The following is a 25687-nucleotide window of genomic DNA, read 5'->3' as shown; positions in this document are numbered from 1 at the left end:
CCTAAGTCACGCACACCTATATAGGCTCCAAAAGTCTCATACCACTACTGACTTCTTTATAATTTAACACAGCTTTTCCATTTCGAAGTATATTATCAATAATAATTTGAATGAAAGGTTGAGGTATATTAATCTTAAAGTTGAGTTTACAAAGTTTAGAAACTGTGAAGTCTTTTTTAACCTTAATTTCTACAGTTATATGAACAAAATCATTGTAGTCTCAGACTTCTAAGCCTCTCACTCTATGCAACATAAGCATGATTAAGGCACTAATATTAAAAACCCCAGTATTAACACTGGATTTTTGACATGTAAAAGACCTTTTCAGTACTTTGAAGTAATATCATATGAATGATGGTGAGCCACATATTTGATACAAACGACAAAAAAAAACAGAATACAAGAACAGACATGAAACTCTCTTATGCAAAAACACCATGTTTATTAGACACCAAACTCTCTGAACAATCAGAGCTATTAAAAACACTTCGTTGCGAAGCATATACGCAGAATTTACGAATTTAGTGAAAACGAAAAAAAAAAGAAGAAAATTACAACAACAACAAAAAAAAAACTCCAGACTGGAATCAAAAAGCACCACAGTGTCATTGTGTTGTGATCACGTCCCCGGTGTTGAACACATTTACCCCCACACACGGGAGTTTGATCTCATTTTCTCTTTGAGGAGTGCTGGCCTTGCTCCTCACATGGAAATCAAAGGGACAGAGAACAGGGGCCCTGCACACAGGGTCAGTTTGAAATCAAAATAGTGATATCTCGGTATCCAAACATAGTTTCAAAATGAGTAAACCAAAAGTGTGACCCGTTTCCTGATTTAGGCGAGGACTGCAAACCAGCAACCCGAGCACATCTACATTGTAAACAAAGCAGTTGAGCAGTTCTTGTTGGCTACTGACACACAGTGCTGAGCTCCAGCAAACCAAAACATGATGCACCATTCTAGGACAAACCGACCAGAGGCCAGTTAATACAATAATAAGATGCATTGCTATAAACCACTAGATTTTTGCATCACATCTGCATTTCAATCCGATCACTGAGATTTAAAAATGGGTGAATAAGGTAGGGTCACATTGCAAAAGAGTCCAAATACATAACGTTTCCATCTCAGAAATATACAATAGAAAAATCAAAAGGGTGTGATATCAAAGTTTGTAAAACCACCGTATGACAATGAGCTCTGAAAACGTCAGGACGTTCATGCATCTGCGGGCTCGCCGAGTCAGTCTGCAGATTTGGAGATGTCCTGCTCGGTTGGTTCCGAGGAAAACTGAAGTCGTCTGACCGCCTCCTTAATCAGGTTCCCCGACAATATGAGTTCCTGGAGGAGCTGGTGCGGATCGTCCTCGTCGATTTTCTTTCGGTTCCACGAGGATCTGAAATGATCCCATTCCTGATCGCCGGATCCGGGTGGGTTGTACGGACTGGCCCGGCTGGTACGTAAACTCCGGCTGCGGAGACGGATGCACCGCTGAGCGCCCCCCGCGTTAGGTCTGCTGCTCGCGAGACCGTGTAGACGTGACATCGCCTTCTGGCTCGAGCTATTGTTGTGAAGCTGCAGCGCCTCGCCGATTTTCGACACGAGCGCGTCTACTTCCTTAGAATCCACCGTTACCGACTGCTCCAAAAAGATATAGTTCTCCTTTCGACAGGGCATTTTTAATATAGCTCCAGATAACAAATATATCCAGTCGTGAAGGTTGTTTTTATTCAAACAGACGGGACCGTTTAGCCGGCGTCCGCCACGCTGCCCAGCAGAAACAGTTTAAGGTTTGATTTGTAAACAATGGATGACGCAGAATCCGGCACGTACCATTTCTGAGCGAGAGGGGCGCATGCTCGGTTTTAAAATGTTAACGCTTGCGTTATATTGTTATTAGAACGTTGGAGACAGATTTTATACGTATCAACTGTTACATAAATTACATTGTCCGCTCAGTTTAACACTTATATTTATTTTGGCATCGCCGTAGATCTCTGTATTATCAATCATAGCATTACATAACAGTCCCGAGTGGATAAAAACGATGTACTAGACCGCCACGCCACGTGTGAACTCCATGCACCCAAATGCTGTTGCAACTGAATGTGAGATTACTAGATGTACTTGATTTCTATCAAATCAGTATCGTACTTGATAACTTAATTTCCATTTTTGGAAAGAGGATCTGTTCGTTTTGTGTGGTAGGCGGTTATTGTGAAAGTAATCAAGGGAACTTTAAAACATTAATAGCCTATAGAATTAACATGACCAATAGGTTTAACTAGAAGATGTAGGCAGGGACGTCGTTCAAGGAGTCAAGGTTTTTCATGGTTAACACGGTCTCATTTTCCCCTGTTGGTAGGCTAGGTGTTTTATCTAAGACATATGGCTTCAAAGAGCACCGTTCTCCATCATTGATTACTACTATGCATATATTGTGTGTATATAGCTATTAAGTAAAGACTTTACAGTGTACTATGGGTGTGTTGTTTGCATAATATTTGCAATCATGCCAGTATTAAAGGTGTGTTCTGTCTTTATGGAAGTCTGTCAAAAATCTCACTAAATAGATTTATTCAGACTTGCAACAGTGACTCATTACAGCAGTTTGTTTGTTGAATCATCCTCACAGATTAAAGGAATAGTTCACCCTTAAAATGAATATTCTTCATTATATACTTACCGTTTAGTCCATATGACTCATGTGCTTTGTGTGAGAAACAGGCCAAAATGTATTTATTTTATTATTATTTATTATGCTACTCTTGACACTAACGCTCTTTGAATGAATCATTCTTTTAGGTTAGATGATTTCGAAGATTTAGTTGATCAAGTTCACAAAACCGGTCGATTCAACAGCAATGCTGTATGAACTACTTTTATGATACTTTCACAATGTTTTTGTGTCCTTGAAAGCATCAGTAACTGTTTATTGTAATTGCGTGAGTCACTAATGAGTGAAAAATCATTTTGGAGTGAAGTATTCCTGTAACATTCTTAACCATGCCAAAATGTAAATGGTATTTTTTTAAAGTCTGCTGTCACTTTCTGTTCTGTTTCACAGTTGTAAGTCTGACCACGTCCTCTTTCAGAGGAAGAGGCCTCTGAGTTCTTAGAATCAGTTGGTGAATTATTTTCACACAACTTCTATGTTTGGATGTTTGAATGCTTATTGCTTATGGCACCAAACCATATAATTAATGTCTAATATTTCAGCTGGTTAATAATTATGTATCCGTAGTGTGCCCTGAAACTAGATTTTTGGCCATTCATCCCAAACTTTTGCACCATTTTGATTGGTCACCGCATTGAATATAGCTCAAGGCTGCTTAAATTTCTTACCAGCTGTTGCACAAGCATCTTTCAGTGAGTAGGGTTTCATTCATGACATAAATTGCAATGTTTAAATTAAGTATTAATCTGATAATGTATGCTGACAGTTTGCCGAAAAAGAAAGAACATACATGAATATATTTCTTAACCTATGCAATCGGTTTTGAGGTCTGTATTACACAACTTAAGGGGGTGGGTGGTACAAGAAGAGAAATTTATTGATCATGGTCTACAATGTCACTATTTACCTACATTGAGCATGTGATCATAATTTCCATGATTTGAGCTGTTGGATCAGATGCATTTAGTGAATCAACGGATTGAATTGTCAATTTAAACTTTTATTTAGATGTTTGAGCTCATTATTCTACATCTAAAAATGAGATGAGGTTCCTTATGTTTTATTTTCATGGTAAAATAATATATATGCATGTCACCCTGCAAGCTGTGATTCACCATTAGATTTTGTATCTGCACAGATTGCACCATCCAACATCCATAGCAGCTTTCTTTGTTTACCTCACAGCAGGAGAACAGTCTTAAGCACAGACTGAAGTATCAACACAGGCTACTGGTGTGCTGTTGCTCACTGTCTCATTCATCAGCATGCCCACAGGGACCTTGTTTTTCAGAATTCACCTTACTGAGAACCCAATGTGCCATGTGGTCTTTGTGATAAAAGAAGTCGAGGTCATTCTTTTTTATTCAGACACTTGTTTACTGTGATATGAGTAAATGTTTAATAAGTTGTCTGATCACGTGCATAAAATTCAGTCACAGATTGATTGATGCTATTAGTAGGTACAGTCAGTGAGGGTAAAAAAATATTTGATCCCCTGCTGATTTTGTATGTTTGCCCACAGACAAAGAAATGATCAATCTATAATTTTAATGAATAATTTTAACAGTGAGAGACAGAATACAACAAAAAATCCAGAAAAACGCATTTAAAAAAAGTTATACATTGATTTGCATTTTAATGAGTGAAATAAGTATTTGATCCCCTATCAATCAGCAAGATTTCTGGCACCCAGGTGTCTTTTATACAGGTAAGGAGCTGAGATTGGGAGCACTCTCTAATCTCAGTTTGTTACCTGTAGAAAAGACACCTGTCCACAGAAGCAATCAATCAATCAGATTCCAAACTCTCCACCATGGCCAAGACCAAAGAGCTGTCCAAGGATGTCAGGGACAAGATTGTAGACCTACACAAGGCTGGAATGGACTACAAGACCTTCACCAAGCAGCTTGGTGAGAAGGTGACAACAGTTGGTGCGATTATTCGCAAATGGAAGAAAAACAAAACAACCATCAATCGCTCTCGGTCTGGAGCTCCATGCAAGATCTCACCTCGTGGAGTTTCAATGATCAGGAGAACGGTGAGGAATCAGCCCAGAACTACACGGGAGGATCTTGTCAATGATCTGAAGGCAGTTGGGACCATAGTCACCAAGAAAACAATTGGTAACGCATTGAAAATGGGTCGTGGATGGGTATTCCAGCATGACAATGACCCAAAACACACGGCCATGGCAACAAAGGAGTGGCTCAAGAAGAAACACATTAAGGTCCTAGAGTGGCCTAGCCAGTCTCCAGACCTTAATCCCATAGAACATCTGTGGAGGGAGCTGAAGGTTTGAGTTCGAGCCAAACGTCAGCCTCGAAACCTTAATGACTTGGAAAGGATCTGCAAAGAGGAGTGGGACAAAATCCCTCCTGAGATGTGTGCAAACCTGGTGGCCAACTACAAGAAACGTCTGACCTCTGTGATTGCCAACAAGGGTTTTGCCACCAAGTACTAAGTCATGTTTTGCGAAGGGGCCAAATACTTATTTCACTCATTAAAATGCAAATCAATTTATAACTTTTTTGATATGCGTTTTTCTGGATTTTTGTTGTTATTATTCTGTCTCTCACTGTTAAAATAAACCTACCATTAAAACTATATAGACTGATAATTTCTTTGTCAGTGGGCAAACATATAAAATCAGCAGGGGATCAAATATTTTTTTCCCTCACTGTATACTCAGTATTTGCTTATATTAGGGTTAAACTTTAACCTTAAATATTGATCTTTGTTGTTGCCACAAACATGAATGCTAATCGTGTAGTTTATTGATGAGAGATGTGCTTTTACTTTTATAGCATCTCTTTTAACTTGGGCCATTAAAAAACACCCAGCAACACCTTGGCAATATGTTTCTAATATCTTAACTACAATATATTATCATTGTGGCAGCAACTTTTGCATGAACAAGCAGCATTCTCTTCTTTCTTCAGAAAATGTCTTTTATAATCTAGTTAAGTGCTTCTATTACATATTTATATATCTTATCTGCTTTAGTAGAATAATCTGTGTTCTGATCAAATTATATTTATTGTGAAAAGTTCTGTTTGAATTGAATCAAAAGTTCATGTATTTAAAAATTCAATATTGTTATAACAGTATAAAAGCAAATGATTAATTTACAAAAAAAATCACTCTTTTTTTATAGTGTAAATGGGTTTTATGCATAAAAAATATAGCTTTATATTTTAAAAAGGAGACCCTCATAAGAGGATCTTGTCATCTTTAGAGGGCCTTGGTATCAAAAACCTATCTACATCTAGCCTACATAAAAGATTTGAATGGAGAGCTAATGGTCCGTAATCTTGTACACCTTATGCAATGCTAACGTCAAAGTTGTAAAACTTGTTCTGTCGCTTTTGGGCTCTCTTAGATTAGGAAGAACAGGCACATTTCTTTTTGGACAAGTCAGTCCTTGAAGTTTATATGGGTGGGGAGCATGGGTTATTTGTTGTGGGCGAGGCCAATAAACAGAAAAACTTAACACAGACCCATGATGTGAGGAAGGAAGAGCTCTGTCTGTTTCAAGGATTCAAGAGGCCTGCTTTCAGATGAAGGGTCGAGGGATTCTGGGTACTTCTAAGTGTTCTGCTAGCTTTGTTTTGTAAATGGAAGCATACAACAAATCGGGGCCAAGTAACCAAGGAGATAATACATAAGCAAGTGAATGCGTAAACACGGCAGTGAGAGACAGAGAGCTTCTCCCGGCTGATTTACTGCCCTGTCCTTTATATAGCTGTAAGTGAGAAGCTTTATTGCTTTTTTTCCAGTTTAAATGCCATCTACAGCCTAATATACATCTTGATACAGAAATAAATGTATGAACGTTAATAGTTTATTATTTTTAAAGTGGCAACATGCTTGTTTGCATCTGACCACATGAAAAATGATAAATGCAGAGTTCCAAAAGGTGGGTTTTACAGCAGTGCCATAGGAGAACCATTTTAGATCCTTTCTGTGAACATTCGTAAAATAACCTTCATGTTGGCTAATGAATGTTTTAATAATATAAAGAACCTTTTTCCACCATAAAGAACCTTGGACATTAAAGATTCTTCATGGAACCATTGATGCCAATAACTTTGTTTTGTTTTCCGTAACTATAGGCCAGTGAAAAATTCTTAAGAGTAAGCATTTTTTCTAGTTTGAAGAATATTTTATTAGTCTAAAGAACCCTTTTCCACTATAAAGAACCTTTGGGGCATTGGGAAGGTTCTATGGATGTTAAAGTTTCTTACAGATACCAATGTTCCACATGCCATAACTACACCATTTGGAGGCCCAAAAGTATGTTTTTACATTAACTGCCATGAGCAAAGTTTGCAGATTTCATATTACAGACTTCCTTGGAGCCCCAACAGTTTCTTTTAAGATGAATGTAAAAGCTAACGGCTAGCTCTCTTGAAGTATTAAAGGCCTCCACATATGCAGTTCCTCTGTCAGGATGCATTTGCCTGACTCATCGTACCTGTGTGAATTGTGGGGATGGATGAATGGCAGTTGATTAAACGCAAAACATTCTGACTTTAGACAAAACACTGAATTAGATGTGTTCCAGAAACTCCTCCTGTACTATCAAAGGAGTGTTACTGTAGCTGGCTGGTGTCGACCTCCTCAGATGAGTGTACTCAGCTCTTAGTTGCAGCCACTGACCGCACTCAGATGGGGGTTGGGCTGTACTGGATTAGCCACAGACTTTTCTTACTCAAGGGACAATAGTAAGTCTCATACAGTCTAACTTTAGAGAGGCTCATCCTGATCAGAGCATGTGATTACAGTGGGGACAGTACTGGAAGGCTGAGAGTCACCACTATTAGTTCAAGCTTTTGTGCTGTACGCTTCTTGATTATACCAGTTTATTAGGCTACTTGAAATACAAAATTGTGATGACGGAAATAATGAGACAATACCGGTTTTACATTTCCGTTCAAAGGTTTGGGGTCAGTTTCTTTTTAAAATAATTTTTTTTTTTTTTTTCATTAATTAAGAAGAAGAATGTTTCTTGAGCACCAAATCAGCATTTATGTATCCGTAGTGTATCAAGAATTATTTAGGAATACATTACATGTTACAATAGAAAACATTTATTGTAAAATTTGTACATGCACATTGTATTCAGGTCAAGGTGAAACCTTTATTTTGGAATCTACCTGTATGCATGTAATTTGCATGCACATGCACATATTTCTTCTAGAAATACTGGATATGCTTGCTCTTGCTATTTATTATGATTTACGAAACAACTCATTACCACTCATTCACAAACAATACTCATACAACAGTGACGAGTTGCAAAATGTAGAACATGATGTTTGATTTAATGCTTTTAAAATGTTAATTGCCACACGGCCTATTGATTTAGTGGATATCCCAAATAAGGTATTTAGATGATCCAAAATTGTGATTATTTCAGGCATATGCCAGCTATGTTATTTAGATTTCTAGAAATTTTGGCTTAATATAGATATGGTAATGTTAATGCATGTACATGACACTATGAGCAAATACTAAGTATCAGAATATTGTGTAAACAGTCATTGAAATCACAGATTGCCTGAAGATCCCTCTTAACAAACAAGTACATGTTTATTACGTTCCTGACACCATCATAGTCTAGAAATAAACATGACTGCCTGGTAATGTGTAGATAGGGTGAGCGTGTGATACATGATCTTGCATATTACTCAAAATAAGTGCTCAAAAGCAGGAGTGGTTGATCATTTAGGCCTGCATAAAATACTAAACATTATGGAGGCGCTAAAATATTGTTCATAACGGAAGGAGGGAGAAATTCTCAGAGCCACATGTTAGTTTTGGTGAAGGTTGCATTTGTGTCAGTCAGTTATGATTTCCTAGAATCAGAGCCCCTCCCCCGTGATAGAGGCTGTGTTTGTGTACAGCGGGAGCACGTGTTTGAGCTCTGCACTGGCTGCCCTCGGCCCTTGAGCTGCAGCCAACACGCGAGCTTTAATGGCTGTGTTTACAACAGCGCACTCCCCTCCCTCTGCTTTTTGACTATCTCTGGATTTCCATTTCGAAGGCCATGTCTGAAAACGGAGGGAAGTGCTGTGGTCAGCAGACACGTTCCGAGCCCTGTGGTTCTACAGCGCAAGCCTCACGCATGTATGTCTTACGTACCTCATCCTCTCACACAGACCTCATGCCAGAACAATCACAATGTGAAGCAAGTCCCAAATTACATGGCCTGTGGAGTGACCCAATTATTAATGTGGTCAGTGTGGAAATATGGGGACTATTCTTAGAAATGCTTGTGCTACATCAGACAAGTAAACAACTGTCACATTAGAGTCTGCTTGAAATGTTTTATGAGTAAATACCGTAATTCGTAAAATCAGGATGAAAGAAGAGAAAATCATTGGAGGAATGTTATTATGTGCGTTTTGGGAACATATTCTTCACACTCTACTACTTAAGCTAGTTTAAAGGACAAGTCACCCAAAAATCATGTTAAAATTAATTTAGTTGGAAAACCATGTTATTTTCTTTTCCTCCAAAGAACACAAAGGGAGATATCCAGGCTTCTGTTTTTCATAAAGTAGGATTTAGGATTTAAGCTTTAAAACCAATTGAGTTGTGCATTTTTAGACTTGGCACTTCAAGTCGAGAAATACTGAGAACCAGGCTACTGTAAAGGTAAAGATTTTGAGTGAATAATGACTTACGCGACAATGTACTTAAACAGAAACAGTTTTTGTTTGCGTTTTTGAAAAGTTTTGCATACAGACGACAATGTTGTTAAAATGTTCACACAAATGTTCACACAAATCTGCGAAAATGACGAAAAACACTGCATTATGCATGCCAGGCGTGTAGTTGGTGATGTCACTTTGTAAAGAAAAACTACGTCTGTCAGCATTTTCATAAATTTGTATTTTTTGTAGTTTACACTGAGATATAAATGCTATCGCTTTCAAAAACGTGCACTTTTGAATCTGTTTTTTAAAAGTTTGTGTTTTCAGGCCCCCAAAACGTCAACATCACATAAATGACTACCATTTTTAGCTGAAAATATGGTTGCGTAAACACCCCTTTAGTTTAAGTACATTTGTGTGACAAGGCTTTAGAAGAATAGGTGCCGTTCATACAGAACACATTTCTGCATTTAAAAAAAAAAAGAACTGGGGTGTATTCCAGAAAGCAAGGTTAACTTATCATCTGCTAAACCCTGAACTCTCGGTTGATTAACCCAAACCTCGCTTATTTGAGGTATGCTGGTTCCAAAAAACGCTTCTGGGAGTAAGTTCATTCAACTCTGGCCACACTAACATGGTTATTTTCAAAACCGCAGCTTTTTCTATATAGTTTGGCCATTCGTCCACATGCAAATGCTGCACCAGGTCACTGAAACCTTAATATTTTTGAAAACTCCTGCCAGGGTGAAGATTTTCAAAAACTCCGCATGCAGTGTTATCGTGTAGACACCAAAACCGGCGATTTGGGCTTGTGACGTCGGAGCATGCACTGTTATCTCTGCCTCCTGGAAACTTTTTCAGGCTTCTGATTGGCCAACATTTCCTTACGGTTGATTATATCGCCACCTGTAATTGTCGCCCTGCTCTTGACAGGGCTTCATAGCATGCGTTTGCATATTCATGTTTTTAACTGGAAGGAAAAACTCCATTTATAAAAATACACCTGTACGTGTGGACATGGCCTCAGAGTATGTTCCTGGTTAACACGCAAGACATACCCTGCATCCCAATGTGCATAATATCCACCCTATCTGCCCTAAATAGTATTGAAAATTACTAATATCACATAGAATTTAGGATGGATAGTATGCACATTGGGACGCAGGCATTCTCAACAGAGCGAAGAATCGACGAGTCACTATGGAAACGGACACTAATAAGCGCACCATACTATTTCAAACAGCCCTTAGCAGCCATTTAGACAGAATGTAGCCTATTTTTGCATAGTCTCGCGTAGCCAGACTTACAGACTGACGGCTGAAGGTCTAGGAACTTTGGCTGCTTTGAATGGCCAAGGCGTTCAAAGCAGCCAAAATCCAGCGTTTATTTCATCCTGATAAGTGCTCGTCGTCACCATTGTAAACACGATGGCTTTCTTCTTTCGTGAGGGGTTTTGGCACCATGGCATTTTTGTTTCCAGGCGGAACGTTAAAGAACGCGACACACGTCTCCTGGAAATCTGGTATAATTCAACCAATCCGGTGGTGACTTTGAAACTCCTGAAGTGTTTCCAGGTAAGTGTGCCATATGCATCAGACGTTTGGTGACGTCTGAGGCTGAGACTAATTTTTGATCCCTGCATTTTTTAATTCATCAAAGTTTTTGCATATTAGTTCAAAAGTTGAATTACGGCACTGATTCGTCAAATGCTATTATTTGAAATGCAATTAAAGGTAAATTAAGCAAGGCGAGTGCCATGTTGCAGTGTTTTTTTAATTCAACCACAGAGGACAGTTTATCCCTCATGAAGTCATAAAGAGGCCCTAGCTGGGCGGGACAGTAACGTGTTTAGTCATCGGGTGATGTTGTTTCCTTTTACTCTCTCACTGACCTCAGCAGAGTAAGCAAAACATAGATAGCAATGAATGAGATGAGCAGCAGAGGGGTCTTCTTCCTGCCTCAAGACGTGCACATATCTCACGTACAACACACCTGTTCCTCTCATGACATTTGTAAGCATGTGTGTGTTTATTTAAGAAGTTGTGGGTTGCAAAGCAGAAGAGCAGCCCACAAACACTTTCATTTTGTTGTTTGGCAAGACAGTTTGTTCTTAGACTAGTGTCAACAAATCCAGTATATACTAGTATTAAAGTTATATAATTTCAAAGAAACTGCATTGGTCAGTCATACACTAGCCAATGGTAGGGCGAACAATAGGGATTGTTTCATGAAGCAATTAAATATCTTAATGCGTATGCTGTTTCACATTGTTAACGCAAAGCCTGAATGAAAGCCATGCTCTGTGAAATGATGTAGGTCATGTAGTAACATGTAGCTTGAAAACACTGGGTAAAGGAAATGTACTGCGCAGCCACTCCCTGCAAAGAATGTTTGGTGTTTGGATGTGTTTTTGTTTTGTCTCTTTGGACTATGAGTAACGCAAATTAACTGCTCTCTCTAGAGCCATCTTGTGTTGATCATAAATCACAATAAAACACAAGATTCAAATCCGTTTAGGGCAGAGAAAAAATATACATTTATGATATAATTAAAATATGTATGTTAATAATTTCTGTATAATAAACTATATACACATATGAATGGATAAACACAAATATAACATCTAAATATTGATAAGTAATTATTTATTAAATATATTTATTATTATTATTATTATTATCTAATGATGTCAATTTAAATAAATATGTACACTTGATTATTTTTATTATACAAAATTATGAAAGCGTACATGAATAATTTTTGTATAATAAAAATAAACTATATATACAAATAGTTAAATATGTTTAAATATGAATAAATATGTGTTTATTATTTTACTTATTGAATTATTATATGTAAATAAATGTATACATTATGTACATAACATGTACATAAATAGCTAAGATGGAAACAATTATACAAATCTAAATATTTACAAATGAATTATGTGTTATTTAACTACTTATTTTTACTATATGTATTTTATTACACACACACACACACACACACAAATGAATAGCTAAAAATTAAAAAATATAAATATAAAAGCTTATAATTAATTAACAGATTACAATAAAAGCACTTATAAAATCACAAAAGCATAACTCATTGTCGTAACAGAAGTGCTGTTCCATACACTTCACCTTTAACTGGGTGTAACACTTTAATCGACACTCATTTTCCATGCCTGCGATCAGACGAATTATAGCAACAAATGAAAACAATAAAGTCTTTTTTAACAGGTATGACGTCACTGAGATGTGTTCATGCAACATTTAGGTAAAAGTGAACGCCCTCGAGCTGTAATCTCAAGACCGGAAGACCATTCTATACTGCTGATTTATCTTTATAAACTATTCTTTAATTCAAATTAACATTGTAACACTAAACTCAAATTTAAAATTTATGTTTTTTGAGTTGAAATGGTATACACCAGCACTCTTGAAATGTTGATTGTTTACTTTAGAAGATGGAGTGAAAGTAATGTAATATAAAATAAAATGAGATATTATAAATTATATTGTTATTGTATTTAAATATTGAATGTGTTCCATAGCTCGCTCTAGGACAGGGGTGTCCAAACTCGGTCCTGGAGTTTAGCTCCAACCCTAAGTAAACACACCTGAAGCAGCTAATCAAGCTCTTATAGGCATACTAGAAGCTTCCATGCAGGTGTGTTGAGGCAAGTTGGAGCTAAACTCTGCAGGACACCGGCCCTCCAGGACTGAGTTTGGACGGCCCTGATCTTGGAGCTGCTAAGTACTGTTCTAAAATATTCAACAAAAAAACATGTGGCCACTAGATGGCAATTCTTCCACACTAAACTATATTTTCTGTCATTCTGATTGTTCTTTCTTTCTTTTTATGTTCGAACATCTATTGATCTGCTCTTTTCACAACTAGAACTAAAGAATAAATAAAAATGTGATCTCTGTGGGCAAACCATTGCGATGTATCAGTTTCCCTGTGTATAACCGCGAGAAAGGAATTGCCCCATGCTCTTTTTATGAAGGCTCAGTTGAATGATGCAAGACCAGAGCCATAGAAACTTAACAGTATAGAACTGACTTTGTAGAAATATTCTGCAGAAAGTTATTTATGTTTTCTGAGCTGCTTATATCTGTTTGCGCTTTACTGAGGTGAGGTCACTCAAGTACATGACATTTTTCTTTCTTGTTGATTGCTGTTGTTGTCATGTTTTATGTAACACAGTTGCCTTTTTCAATTGGTGTATTGGAGTTGGATGTGTTGGACCAATTAGCTTCTGTATGCTTTACTGACCAATATTGCTAGTTGCCCAGGGCAGGGAGGCAGGACACGTTTCATAACATGGTATCAGGGTGGGACACTGCAGGATTACTGCTGCATGCTAGCCTGGCCTGTCAGACCCATGAGGTACTGAATCATTGTATGTTTTCAGCTTAGGGCCTGTTTCACACTTCCTGTCAATCGAGTAATGAGTTCAGTATTTTGTTTGTTATTATAAAATAATAACACTGGTATGATTGGAATATTTGTATACAGTCCATCAAAATATAAGATTTTAATAAAAAATAAATGAATTTTCATTTCAGTTTAAATTTAGTGAATAACCAAGCTACATTCTCTGAAGGATAGTTTTCAGCTAATTGTTTTCTATATATTTTAGGTTTAATCATAACTTGCATCAAGCAAACCTGACACAGAAATCTTTTTTTTTAACAAAAGGTGGTATTTCCCACTATTATTTTATGTTGACTTGTAAATTATATTGCAAAATAGTGTCTAATATATTGAAGAAGTTCAGAGTGCGACAGTAGAGCTCTTTACTTGCCAAACTCTATACTTGCACCTCTGCTTCAGCTATGTTTGTGTGGTAAGTGTTAAGAGTGTAACCTGTTAATATTAATCCTGAAATAAACGTGCTAAACAGGCCTTTCTTGTCCTCAACTAACTTTTCCGGAATGTGCCCTCTTTCTCTGAACATTTGTCTCATTTGGAAGTTGAAGTTAGAAGGATGTATGCTAATTTTCCAGTGATTTATGTGTTGTTTGAAGTCTTGCTTGGCTGTCTGTAAGTGTGTGTGATATTGCAGGCCTTGTATTTGACTGCTGTTGTTTACAGTGCTGTCCCTGACGACTGAATTCTGAGGTGCTGCCTCGTATAAACATAAATAACCCGCCTCGTCTCTGCCACCGCCGTAAAACAAGCAGCTTCAATCAGCACTATCAGTAATCTGAACAGATCAAGCTCCTGAAGTTCATTACAAAGCACTATGTCTTTTACAAGGACTTCAGATGTTTGGCCCTCAGTCAAAAGAGTGAACGAAACAAAGTGAGACAGAAAAAGCATGTTTCACTTTCATTAACGACTGACCTCAAAAGCTTCCCATGAACTCAAAGTCTTATATGTAATGTACACACACACACACACACACACACACACACACACACACACACACACACACACACACACACACACACACACAGACACACACAAATATGACTATTTAATTAAATATTATACAATGATTATATATATATATGTGTATATAATGATTGTTTAATTATTAAAAATATATAAATAATAGAATTCAATTTACTTTCTAGCATGTGTTTTCATCTTTATTGTAAGAAAATGAATCTAACAAGATATATATAAAATGAATAGAAATTAAAACAGGTCATATAATATTTAGTTTGACCTCTAGAAACTAGCAGTCAACGTGTTTTAGAGGTTAAGTGTTTCAGGCCCTATTCATTTTAAAGTCATCCTGTCATTAACAGAGCATCTTTATTCATGTGCAATGACTTTTCTTGCATCTGTGCTTCTTTCTAGTCAAGTGTTTTGAAGACATCACAGGGAGCTGTAATTATGTTTCTCTGTTATCCCGTATGTCTCAGACAGATAGCCATGACCTGGAGGTGCTGCGGTGCTTGCACAAATGTGATGGCGAAACTGCATGCTATTTTTAGGTGGTGCAGATGCTTCACACAATGGGAGCCAGAACACTTACTATACTCCATAAAAACCTTCCCCCTCCCACCTCCGCTAAAATTACTTGATGTGATTCCTTTGTCTGCCTTCTAAGCCAATAACATAGGATGGCTGATACAGACACATGAGACAATAACATGTCAGTATCATTCTAGCCAAGGGAAATATGGTAATGGATAATCCTTAAAGGACTTGGGATCAAACACCATAATTGTGATGTTTTTGTACTTTTCACCATTACACTCACAAATAGGATCATTGTGTCTCACAATGTTAAATCTTGCTCCAAATTAATATTTATTTGAACATATAATGGGACAGTTGATTTCCCATGTTGATTTATATATACACAACATAGGAAAATGTATGAATTCTAAATAGATTATAGAAATAGAACTTAATTTTTGTAATAAAATGTATAGTCTGCAATTAAAAAATCAGTTAGGCTGTGTTCTGATTGAAACCATGAAAAAAATACACACATACACACACACACACACACACACACACACACACACACACACACACGTATATATATATATATTAGGGCTGTCAAAGTTCATACAAATAAATTTTAACGGCACTAATTTTATTAACGCAGCTCGTCTTTTCTGTTTGACCTGTGGTCTAGCCCGTGGTTGGAAAAATGGATGTCTTTCTGTCCCATGCAGCACGCACACACATCTTTCTCTCTGGGAAGCATTTTCTCCTCATATTTACAACTTCATGAGTTTATTTTGCTATCCTTTCTATGCATGAACATAGGATTAGGCTTATACATTTGATCATTTTCATGTAGCATTTTTTTCCCTTGCTGTCAACAATCCCATCAGCAAACCTGCAACCCATTTTTGGCTTGCGATCCACCAGTTGAGAAACACTGTTCTACAAAACATGAATTAACAAATGACAAAGTTCTAGTCTATCTCTATCCAGCCCTTCCAGAAGAGATATCAGTGTGGCAACATCTGACCATGATTCCCACTGGCCCCTGACAGGCTTCTAACCAAACATGCCCCGTGAGTTATGCTTGTATAACAGAATGGGAGGCGATCCATCCAACAGAGGTCAGGATTCACAGCGTTTGCCAAGGCGAATGACTGCGTGCTGCCAGTGGTTTCTGATTACAGCAGGCGAAGGTCAGCTGGGGAGACGGTCAAATGCGGATGAGATGAATGGCTCAAGCGTCAGAGACAATGACACAGACCGTTCAGGGTGCACACTTCTATATTTTTAACATCTTAAAATACTGTGTACAAATCACTGTAATGGCTAGCAGGACAGATATAAATGTGGCAAATAAATATGGCAACTGTTAAAGGTGCAATGTGATTTTTTCAGAGGAAACTAAGTGGCACTATAAAAACACTGCAGCGTTTCTCATCTGATTACTTGCAAATATAGGCTAGACTTCATTGGTCCATGGTAACTCTATGGTAGTCTTTGAAAATTCTAGGATGCCTGATTTTGGCGTATTGTTAAAATACCATTGTATATTATATTATATTATACAATGGTATATTAATGTGTATAAAGTAACATCGATTTTATCGTCTGATACCATACTATACTTTTTTTGTTAGCAGCAGTACTGCTTTTAGACACAGGGAGGAGACAGAGATGCAGTCTGATCTGCAACTACCTTTATCCTTGTAAAAGTCTTTTTTTTATCTTTCAATCTCCCTTTATCTTTGTACCAGTAATTACAAATTTCTGTTGCACACTGGCCATACCATTCGCCTTGCCTAAGGCAGAGTGAAAACAACGAGAGACACACACACACACACACACACACACGTTGGTTTTTGTGGTTTATGGGGACTCTCCATAGGCGTAATGGTTTTTATACTGAACAAACTGTGTGTGCTATTGCCCTACACCAACCCTACACCTAAACTTAGCCCTCACAGGAGACTTTGTGCATTTTTAGATTTTCAAAAAAACACCATTCAGTATGTTTTTTAAGCCTTTTGAATTACAGGGACATAGGCAGTGTCCTCATAAACCACCTTCATATTGTAATACCTCTGTCATACCCATGTCATTATACAAATTTGTGTCCTCATAAACCACATAAACACGCACACACGTCACTAAGTAGTATTTCTGTGCATATATATATATATATTGTGGCGGGAGGAGCCAACGACAGACACAGTGGGCGTGGCGTCAAGCCTCAGAGAGGTTTTTATTAAACAACATTTAAAATAAAGTGTCCAAAGGGGGAAAAGTGTCCAAAATAAACAGGGATCTGGTGTCCTCGTTGTGCTGCGGGGCTCGTGAAGGAGGGCAGTGTTCAGGAGGGAAGGGTCCAGGTAAGGGGCGGAGTCCGGCGGCCGCACGCGCTCCCGTCTGGAGGTCCCGGGCGCGGGTGACGGCGGCTTCTGTGGCGGCTTCGTCCAACTCCTTCATCCCCGGGTGCTCGACGGGATTCCACGGCCCGGCGTCCTTGCCCGACGGCCGTATCGCGGGTGCAGTGTCGGCCGGACTGCGGGTCCGGCCGCTCGCGTCTCTGACGGCGGCAGGTAGTTCCCTCTACGCTCCCTTTCCTGGACCCACGAGGACACCAGCGTGCATGCACGGGGGAGAGACCGGTCTCTCGAGGAGAGGCGCGTTCGGCATTTAACGGCGGCGGTGATGAGGCTCTATTCACGTCAGGTGCGCCTCATCACACGCCGCCAGCCCTGGCTGTTTCAGCGCCCCTCCTCTCTCACACACCCACTCCTGTCGGGAGCCTGGTGAAGGGCGGCGAATATGGGACGGGGTGGTGATGATGGACAGGGGGGAGGCAGCCGACTCGTCACAATATATATATGTGTGTATTTTTTTTTTTTCACAAACCATCTCAGGATTAATTTTTTGTCTTCTCAGAATGTAAAAACTTGCTTCAAATTATCTGTAAAGGGATGTTTATGTCGTTCATGTCATTCTAAACCAGTAAGACTTGTTGAAATTTGCTGTAAGATTTGTTGAAATCTGAGAGCTTTCTGACCCTCCATAGACAGCAAGGGAACTGAAATGTTCAAGGCCCAGAAATGTAGTAAGGACGTCGTTAAAATAGTCCATGTGACATCAGTAGTTCACCCTTAATTTTATGATGCTAACGAGAATACTTTTTGTGTGCAAAGAAAACAAAAATAAGAACTTTTTTTTAAATTTTGAATAAGAACTATTCATCATATTCAACAACGTAGCTTCATAAAATTACGGTTGAACCACTGATGTCACATGGACTATTTTAAGAATGTCCTTACTAGTTTTCTGAGTAGTTCCCTTGCTGTCTATGCAGGGTCAGAAAAGCTCTCAGATTTAATAAAAACATATTGTGTTAATAATTTTGGTTCTGAAGATGAACAAAGGTCTTACAGGTTTGGAATGACATGTAATTAATGACAGAATTTTCAAATTGTAAATAAATATGAACTTTGGAATTCTTACAGGTTTGGGACAATGCGAGGGTGAGTAAACTACCCCCAGCCAAACATCTGGCCATCATTCTCTGATGACTGAGGTGATTTACTTTCCTGTGTTTTCCTTTTACAACTCACAATAGCTTTGGAATTCCTCCTTGACTCCTTTAATCTGCGCAATAATCTTACATATCACACTAATGTAAACATGCTGGTACACTTCCACACACTCCCAGGATCTTTTGACTTTGCGGAGCTGCTAAAGGGACAGAGGCACTGCAGCAGAGAGAGAGAGGGAGAGAGAGGCTGTGGGGTTGCAGGCTGCAGGTGAGGAGGGTTTCCGGACTGTCCTGGAGCGGATTTGGGTCAGTGGAAGTGATGAAACAACTGTGAGGAGCCAGAAAGAAGACTGGCTCTTAAGACTCATATGGGACAAAGAGGGAGACCCCTTACAAGACCCCTGACAATTGCTCTTTGGCCATATGAATATATTTTACAATAATAGAGTAATTCCTGGAAAATGTGACACTAAATAATGGCTGCTGAAAATTCAGCTTTGACATCAGAGGAATAAATAGAAAATAGTTATTATAAATTGGAATAATATTTTTAAAATTTGATTTGACTATTTTTGATTAAAACAAATGCAGCCTTGGTGATGAACAGACCTCTTTTGAACAAATCTTACCAACTCAAAACTGTTGAACAACAGTACACACACACACACACACACACACACACATACATACACGCACATGAATGTTTAATAACTTTTCTATTTTATTACATTTTAAAATGTAATTTCTTCTTCTGATGTCAAAGCAGAATTTTTACCAGCCATTACTTTTCTGAAAATTTCAGAAAATATTCTATTGTTGTAAAATGTATTCGCTGCTAAAGAAATATTCCTTATTATTATCAATATTGAAAACAGTTGTGCTGCTTAATATGAAACAGTAATATATTTTTGTAAAGTAATGATTTTTTTAAGTAAATAATGCATTTTTATTAAAATTAATATTATTTTTATCCATTTAACAAATATTTTTTCTTGTTAAAACATCACCAGACAGATACACACTGAAAAAAATGATACATTGAATTTACTCCTTTTTTTTAAGGTAAGTGGTTGCAATCAATTTATTTTAGCTACATAAATTTTACAAATAAACAAATTTTGCTGAAAGTTAGTCAACTAAATTTTATTATTTAAATGTAGCTAAAATATATTGATTGCAACCACTTACCTTAAAAAATTTTTTTATCATTTTTTTCAGTGCACAAAGTAGTAAGAACTACTGTATCAACAAATAGTATAGTGTCTCTCTGACACTATACTAAATAGTCAAATAGTATACTAATATCAAATAGTATAGTGTCTCTCTCCATCTCTTTAATTGCTGTAAGTGTAAATGCACCTTAACCAGAAAAAAAGTGTTCTTTTCATTGGGTTGTGCAGAATGGAAATGGATGCAGAATTTGTGCTTCCATAATGAGTGAAGCATATTTTCCCCCATTAAAATGCCTATTGAGGGCTATTCAAATACAAATAGGAATTTTAAATCAAAATCTTTTTGGGCTTAATCAGCAGTGATAACCTTGATTATGCTTTCACCATATTGTCAGTGTACTTGCCTCTCTCTGATGGTAGACTTTAACTCTGACACAAGTCATCTTCCTTGTCAATTCTTTCCTGCTCTGTTTACAGCCTTTTTCTCCTTCTGTCCATCCTCATTTCTCTCCTCTGCAGAGAGAGTCCCCATGTGTTTGCAGCAGGCCAATAGACTGTGAAAATGTATATTCTGTACCGGTGACTTCTGTCAGGGTTCAGAAACAATGAGGCAGGAGTTCACGGAAAACAAGCGGGGCAAAATGAAGTTCTGTCACTGCCAGCAGACGGGCGATGCGGTGAATCGGGTGGCTTGAGCTGAATGCTGATCCACCGCAAACTGTGCGCTCTCTCTCTAACTCGCTCTTCTGCTCTCTGCTCATGATGTTTAGAAAATGGCACAGTGCCACGTTGGGGCCCTAAAATGTGCCTGCTGAAGAATGATGTCATTGATGGGTACTGCTGAGACAGAGAGTGAGAACTCACCTTTATTTGACTTTAATGCTACAAGGAGTTGAAGCATAAAGACTGCATGTGTGTTTTCCTTCAGCATGCATTTGTGAGGAATAGTGTTTAGTTTTCTTCGTTCACTAAACTAAACATGAATTAAACTGAACTGAACTGAATTAATCAGGGTTAACTACAATTAAAACTATTGTTGTTTAAGGTGTATATTTTTCACTGTATCTGGTGTGTGTTGGCGTGGGGGGGCTTATTTTATGTTGGTAGGCCTATGGCATATACATTTTGTGAGACTTAGATTTGTTTTATGTTTGTATAAAAATGGCTGTATATAAAATGTATAATTTTTTGTTCATTTAAATACAGCTGAAATAAAATAATAAAATAAATAATAGTAATAATATAGAAATCAAATGAATATCAAATTGAATAATATAATAAAATAAATATTAGATAAAAAACTTAAACTGAATGAAAATGAGAAATGTTGCCTTGGTAAACTAACCGAAATACATTTAAATTGATAAATTACTGGAATTTATATATAAGCAAATAAAAATGACAAAATCACATTACAGAATTAAAAATGTAACTAAAATTAAAATCAAAACTGAAAATCAAAAATAAAAGCTACTTAAAAATCATATAATATAAATAAAATATATGATAAAATATTTATTGATATTAAAATATATTATAAATATTTTATGTTTTAAAACTAGAATAGTATAAAGTAAAACAGTTAAAAAACACTGAATTGAACTTGAAATGAAGCTAACTACAATTCACAATTAAATTGTATTGAAAGAGCTAAATTGAACTAAGTTAAAAGTAAAATAGAAAAGACCTGCACTGAACAGAACTGAATCAAATTGAACATAACTGAGTCAATGAATCATTTTGAAACAATGATCAAATTCAACTGATAAAAGTCAAGTCAATTTGAATTAAATTGATTAAATCATAAGATTCTTTATGCATTAAGGCTTTTAAATGAAGTCATCTGAAACCAATGAAGATCTACAAGGCAATATTTGGGCAGTGAAAACTGATAGTTGAGGTCTTTTATTCCACGCTGTGTTTGATGGGATGTTTCAAAGCAGTCTGAACTTCACCATACTTTCAACATCATGCAGTGATTCTTTAGACCAGCTGGTAAAAACACTTTAGACGCACATAACGTTACTGCCTTGGCTTTCCTAGGCCAATAAACTAGGAACTGTCATGGAAAATCTGTTTCACTGGATGCCATGGGAGAATAAAATCATCTGATGCACATTTCAACATGACTTCTTGTGGACGTTTCCCAGACTGCGAGTGTCACAGGCCTAAATTGCTGAGTTGACGTCACAAGAGGATTTATCCGTCTTTGGGTTCTGTGATCACTGGCTCAGTGTAACTGCTTCTGATGGAGACTGCCGTTCCCACGTCCATCACATGCACAATCACACACGTGCTCGCTTATACATCAGCTTTGGGCAGCAGTCGTTTGTGCCATGCCACGGCGAAGGGTGCACAGACTGAATATTTTATACTTAATTGGACGGCAGAATCGAGGCTGCATTATTAAAACTTTTCCCTCTCTTTTTCCCATCTCTTCCGCCACGGTCTCTCATCCTCCTTTGTGCTGCGTCTCCTTCTGTTCTCACTTTTTCAAAACAACACATTGTCTTTGATCAGCCCTGCATAGTCAATGCGGCCCACCTCATTTCTGCACTCTGATTTGTCAGACTGGTGGCAAAATGTGAAGGGCAGAGGAATTATAGTGGAATCATTACTGCTCCATTTCATCAGTTTTTTTGCACTACAGACTGCAAGTTTCACAGTTCTACCTGCTTTTTTGACTTCATCTAGACCGACCAATGACTGACGCTTGAAAAATCTGAAGCTATTAACAGAGAGCAGCATCCCACAAGATTACTCAACACTCCCACTACAATATACACTAACTATTAAACATGCTCACTACACTTGAAAGGATGCCTACTTCATAAAGCATTAAAATGACCAGATGATATTAATATAACAACATTATCTAATGTTTCCACAAATTTTATTTCCTTGTACCATTTTTCTTGATTTAAACCATTATTAAACCATGAAGTACTTAAAACTTATTAATGAAGCTTGTTAAATAGTGATTAACATGTAAATTGTACATATCCAAAAATGTCTTCCTTCATCCAAGGAATTGGTCTAGGGTTGTGTTTTGGTCTAAATATGACAAGACTCTGCTGGTTACCCAACATGCTTTGCAGCTGCGATCAAATCAGACCAAGTTTGATCACAATACTTGTTTGAGCTGATTGCCTAGACTGTAAAAGCACAAAGAGTGGGTTTAGGGGTATAGTTGCTTGTATTAATATTGCATGTTGTGAATGTGTATTACTACAGTATTGGTGAGTAGGATAGACCTGAAAATGTGAATTTTTTGCAAGTAATTTGTGGATTACTTTATTATTTTATTGCTGTAAAAAAAAAGTAGTAGAAAGAGTAAGAATGTTTTACTGTTTCAAAGTGCTTGAAAAATACAACCTGTGGGTCAAAATGATGGAAATGCAAATGAAACTTAGTCCAAATATGCAAGATACAAAACAATAGAAGAATAACAACTCCAAAATCACAATATAGTAGTATAAAACAAGTAGTAGAAAAAAATGTATAGAAAAAAACATGGTGAGAAAAAAAAACAACTTTTATTTTGAATGCAATTAATCGCGATTCATCTTTGCCCATCACTAGTATGTATGTATATATATATATATATATATATATATATATATATATATTAGTGCTGTCAATCGAGTAAAAAATTTAAATCGCATTAATCACAGTCCTGGACTTTTTTGAAGTCTGGGGATCAAGGTTATGAGTTTCTGGTGTTTTGATGTCAGAATTTATTCCCATTCTTGCCTGATATAGGTTTCCAGCTGCTGAAGAGTTTGACATATTTTTCAATTAATGATGCTCCAAATGTTTTTTTTAATTATTATTCTGAATGTGATTCATTGCGATTAATCATTGCCCAGCACTAATATATGCTAAAAATATCTTAATGGAAAAATATATTAAGATTTCTTTTTCAAACAAATACTGTTTTTTTTAGCTTACTGTTCATTAAAGAATCCTGAAAAAAATATTTCCACGAAAATATTAAGGAGCACAACTGGTTTTTATTTTAATTTTAATTTTTTATTTACATATATACAATTAATTTACATAATTTACATTAAATTTTAATTTACCTTGATTCAACATTCAACAAATGTTTCTTGAGCTGCAAATCAGCATAATGGACTGATTTCTGAAGGATCATGTGACTAAAGACTGGAGTAACATTTTGAAATCTATTCAAATAGAAAATAGTTATTTTAAATGGTAATCTTACTTCACAATAATGTATGTATTTTTGACCAAATAAATGCAGTCTTGGTGAATATTGAAGACTTCTTTCCAAAACATTAAAAAAAGTTTACCAACCCCAAACTTAGATGCAGCTTCTATATTGAATAAAATTATTTTCAATTGTTTTTTTTTAACTAGACTAGACTCATAATGTTGTGAAGGGCACCCTATGCGATATCTGTGCATCAACTGAGATCAGAGAAGAGAGTCCATGATTAGCAGCTTTTACAGGATCTGTCGCCAGAGGCCTTGTCAGCCTTCAGCCCCTCAAACGAAACGGACTGGAGGCATGAGGGAGAGGAGAAGGCGGAGAGATGGATAACTAAACAAAACAGCAAACAATATTAAAGATGCAGCTCAGAGAGATGTAACCCCACCAACTGCCAACATCCAAATGAGATCCAGTGGTGTTTAAAATGTGGACAGAATGAAGGAGGTCACATGAATAATGAATGCTGAAGGGCTCTGTTTGTATGTGTGTGTGGACCCTCAGCTTCCTTTGTCAACTTAGCAGGCAAGGTCACATTTTTAAAGCTGGCCTCATACTGGCAGCCACAGCAATCTAAGACCGTGGCTCCTTATTATGCACCTCAGCTGCTTTTGGAAATGTCTTTTTTTTTTTTTACCTATGTATAAAAATGCATTTTTTATATAGCATTGCTGAAAACACATCTGCCTCGATCTCTCTCTCTCTCTCTCTCTCTCTCTCCTGAGCAGTAGATGCCATTAGAGAATTGGAGTTCCCCCTCCCCTGCTTCTGTCCCCACTCCCCTCATTATGTCCATGCACCAAGGTGAAACACACCGCCACAGCTTTCACTCGCAGGCTAAAGTTAGATTTACCCATTATCTCCCGCATCAGAATCGGCCTCCAAACCTGAGAGCTCCAAATAGGCGATGTGAGCAGCACCTGCTGCCTCGGTGAGTGTCTGTACAGTGGAATATCACTCCTCACCTCGGGTGACTGGTGCTGAGGGTCTGCTTCATCACTGGATGAGGCTGCAGTTTTCAGTTGCACTGTAGATGTGCTATATTTAATCGCTAAGTTGGGGCGGCTGTGGTGTCTAAATGGGGCGAACAGATGCTGGCTGGCCAGATCTCAGTCACTCAAGTATTTTTAAAAGTCCTGAGTTGGACACATCATCTGTTCGTATGCACCTGCACACAGCTCCCTACTGACACACACACATACGTGCAGGACAGCAAAGTAATATATGAGAAGAAGCAAACAGAGCACAAGTTTAAAAAAAAAAATTAGATCAATAAAAGCACTGCTCACTATACAGCACAACAACAGTAACACATACACAATATGCAATGTTACAGTGAACTGAACTGTAAACCTACATTCAATGATGAATACCCTTCTAAACCTGTTTCACACACTTTTACAGACTGCAAAAAATCAGATCAAACTTGATCTGATATGACCCCAGCCGCAAAGCATGCTGGGTTACCAGCAGTGCCACATTATGCCAAGGTTTAGATG

At 37.4% G+C, this 25687-nt stretch overlaps 1 protein-coding gene across 1 annotated transcript; it reads right to left on the bottom strand.

Annotated features, from left to right (window-relative positions):
* Window positions 1–456: 456 nt before the first annotated feature.
* Window positions 457–1771, bottom strand: LOC306886951 (GSK-3-binding protein-like). Its single transcript, XM_079444346.1, has one exon. It carries the CDS (start codon window positions 1676–1678, stop codon window positions 1244–1246), a length of 435 nt encoding a protein of 144 aa, XP_079300472.1. The 5' UTR covers window positions 1679–1771; the 3' UTR covers window positions 457–1243.
* Window positions 1772–25687: the final 23916 nt, after the last annotated feature.

The sequence above is a fragment of the Barbus barbus genome (genome assembly GCF_936440315.1).
Source record: "Barbus barbus genome assembly, chromosome: 21".
Taxonomy (NCBI): domain Eukaryota; kingdom Metazoa; phylum Chordata; class Actinopteri; order Cypriniformes; family Cyprinidae; genus Barbus; species Barbus barbus.
Note: the sequence above shows the minus strand (reverse complement) of the source record. Positions and strands in the feature narration are given on the sequence as shown.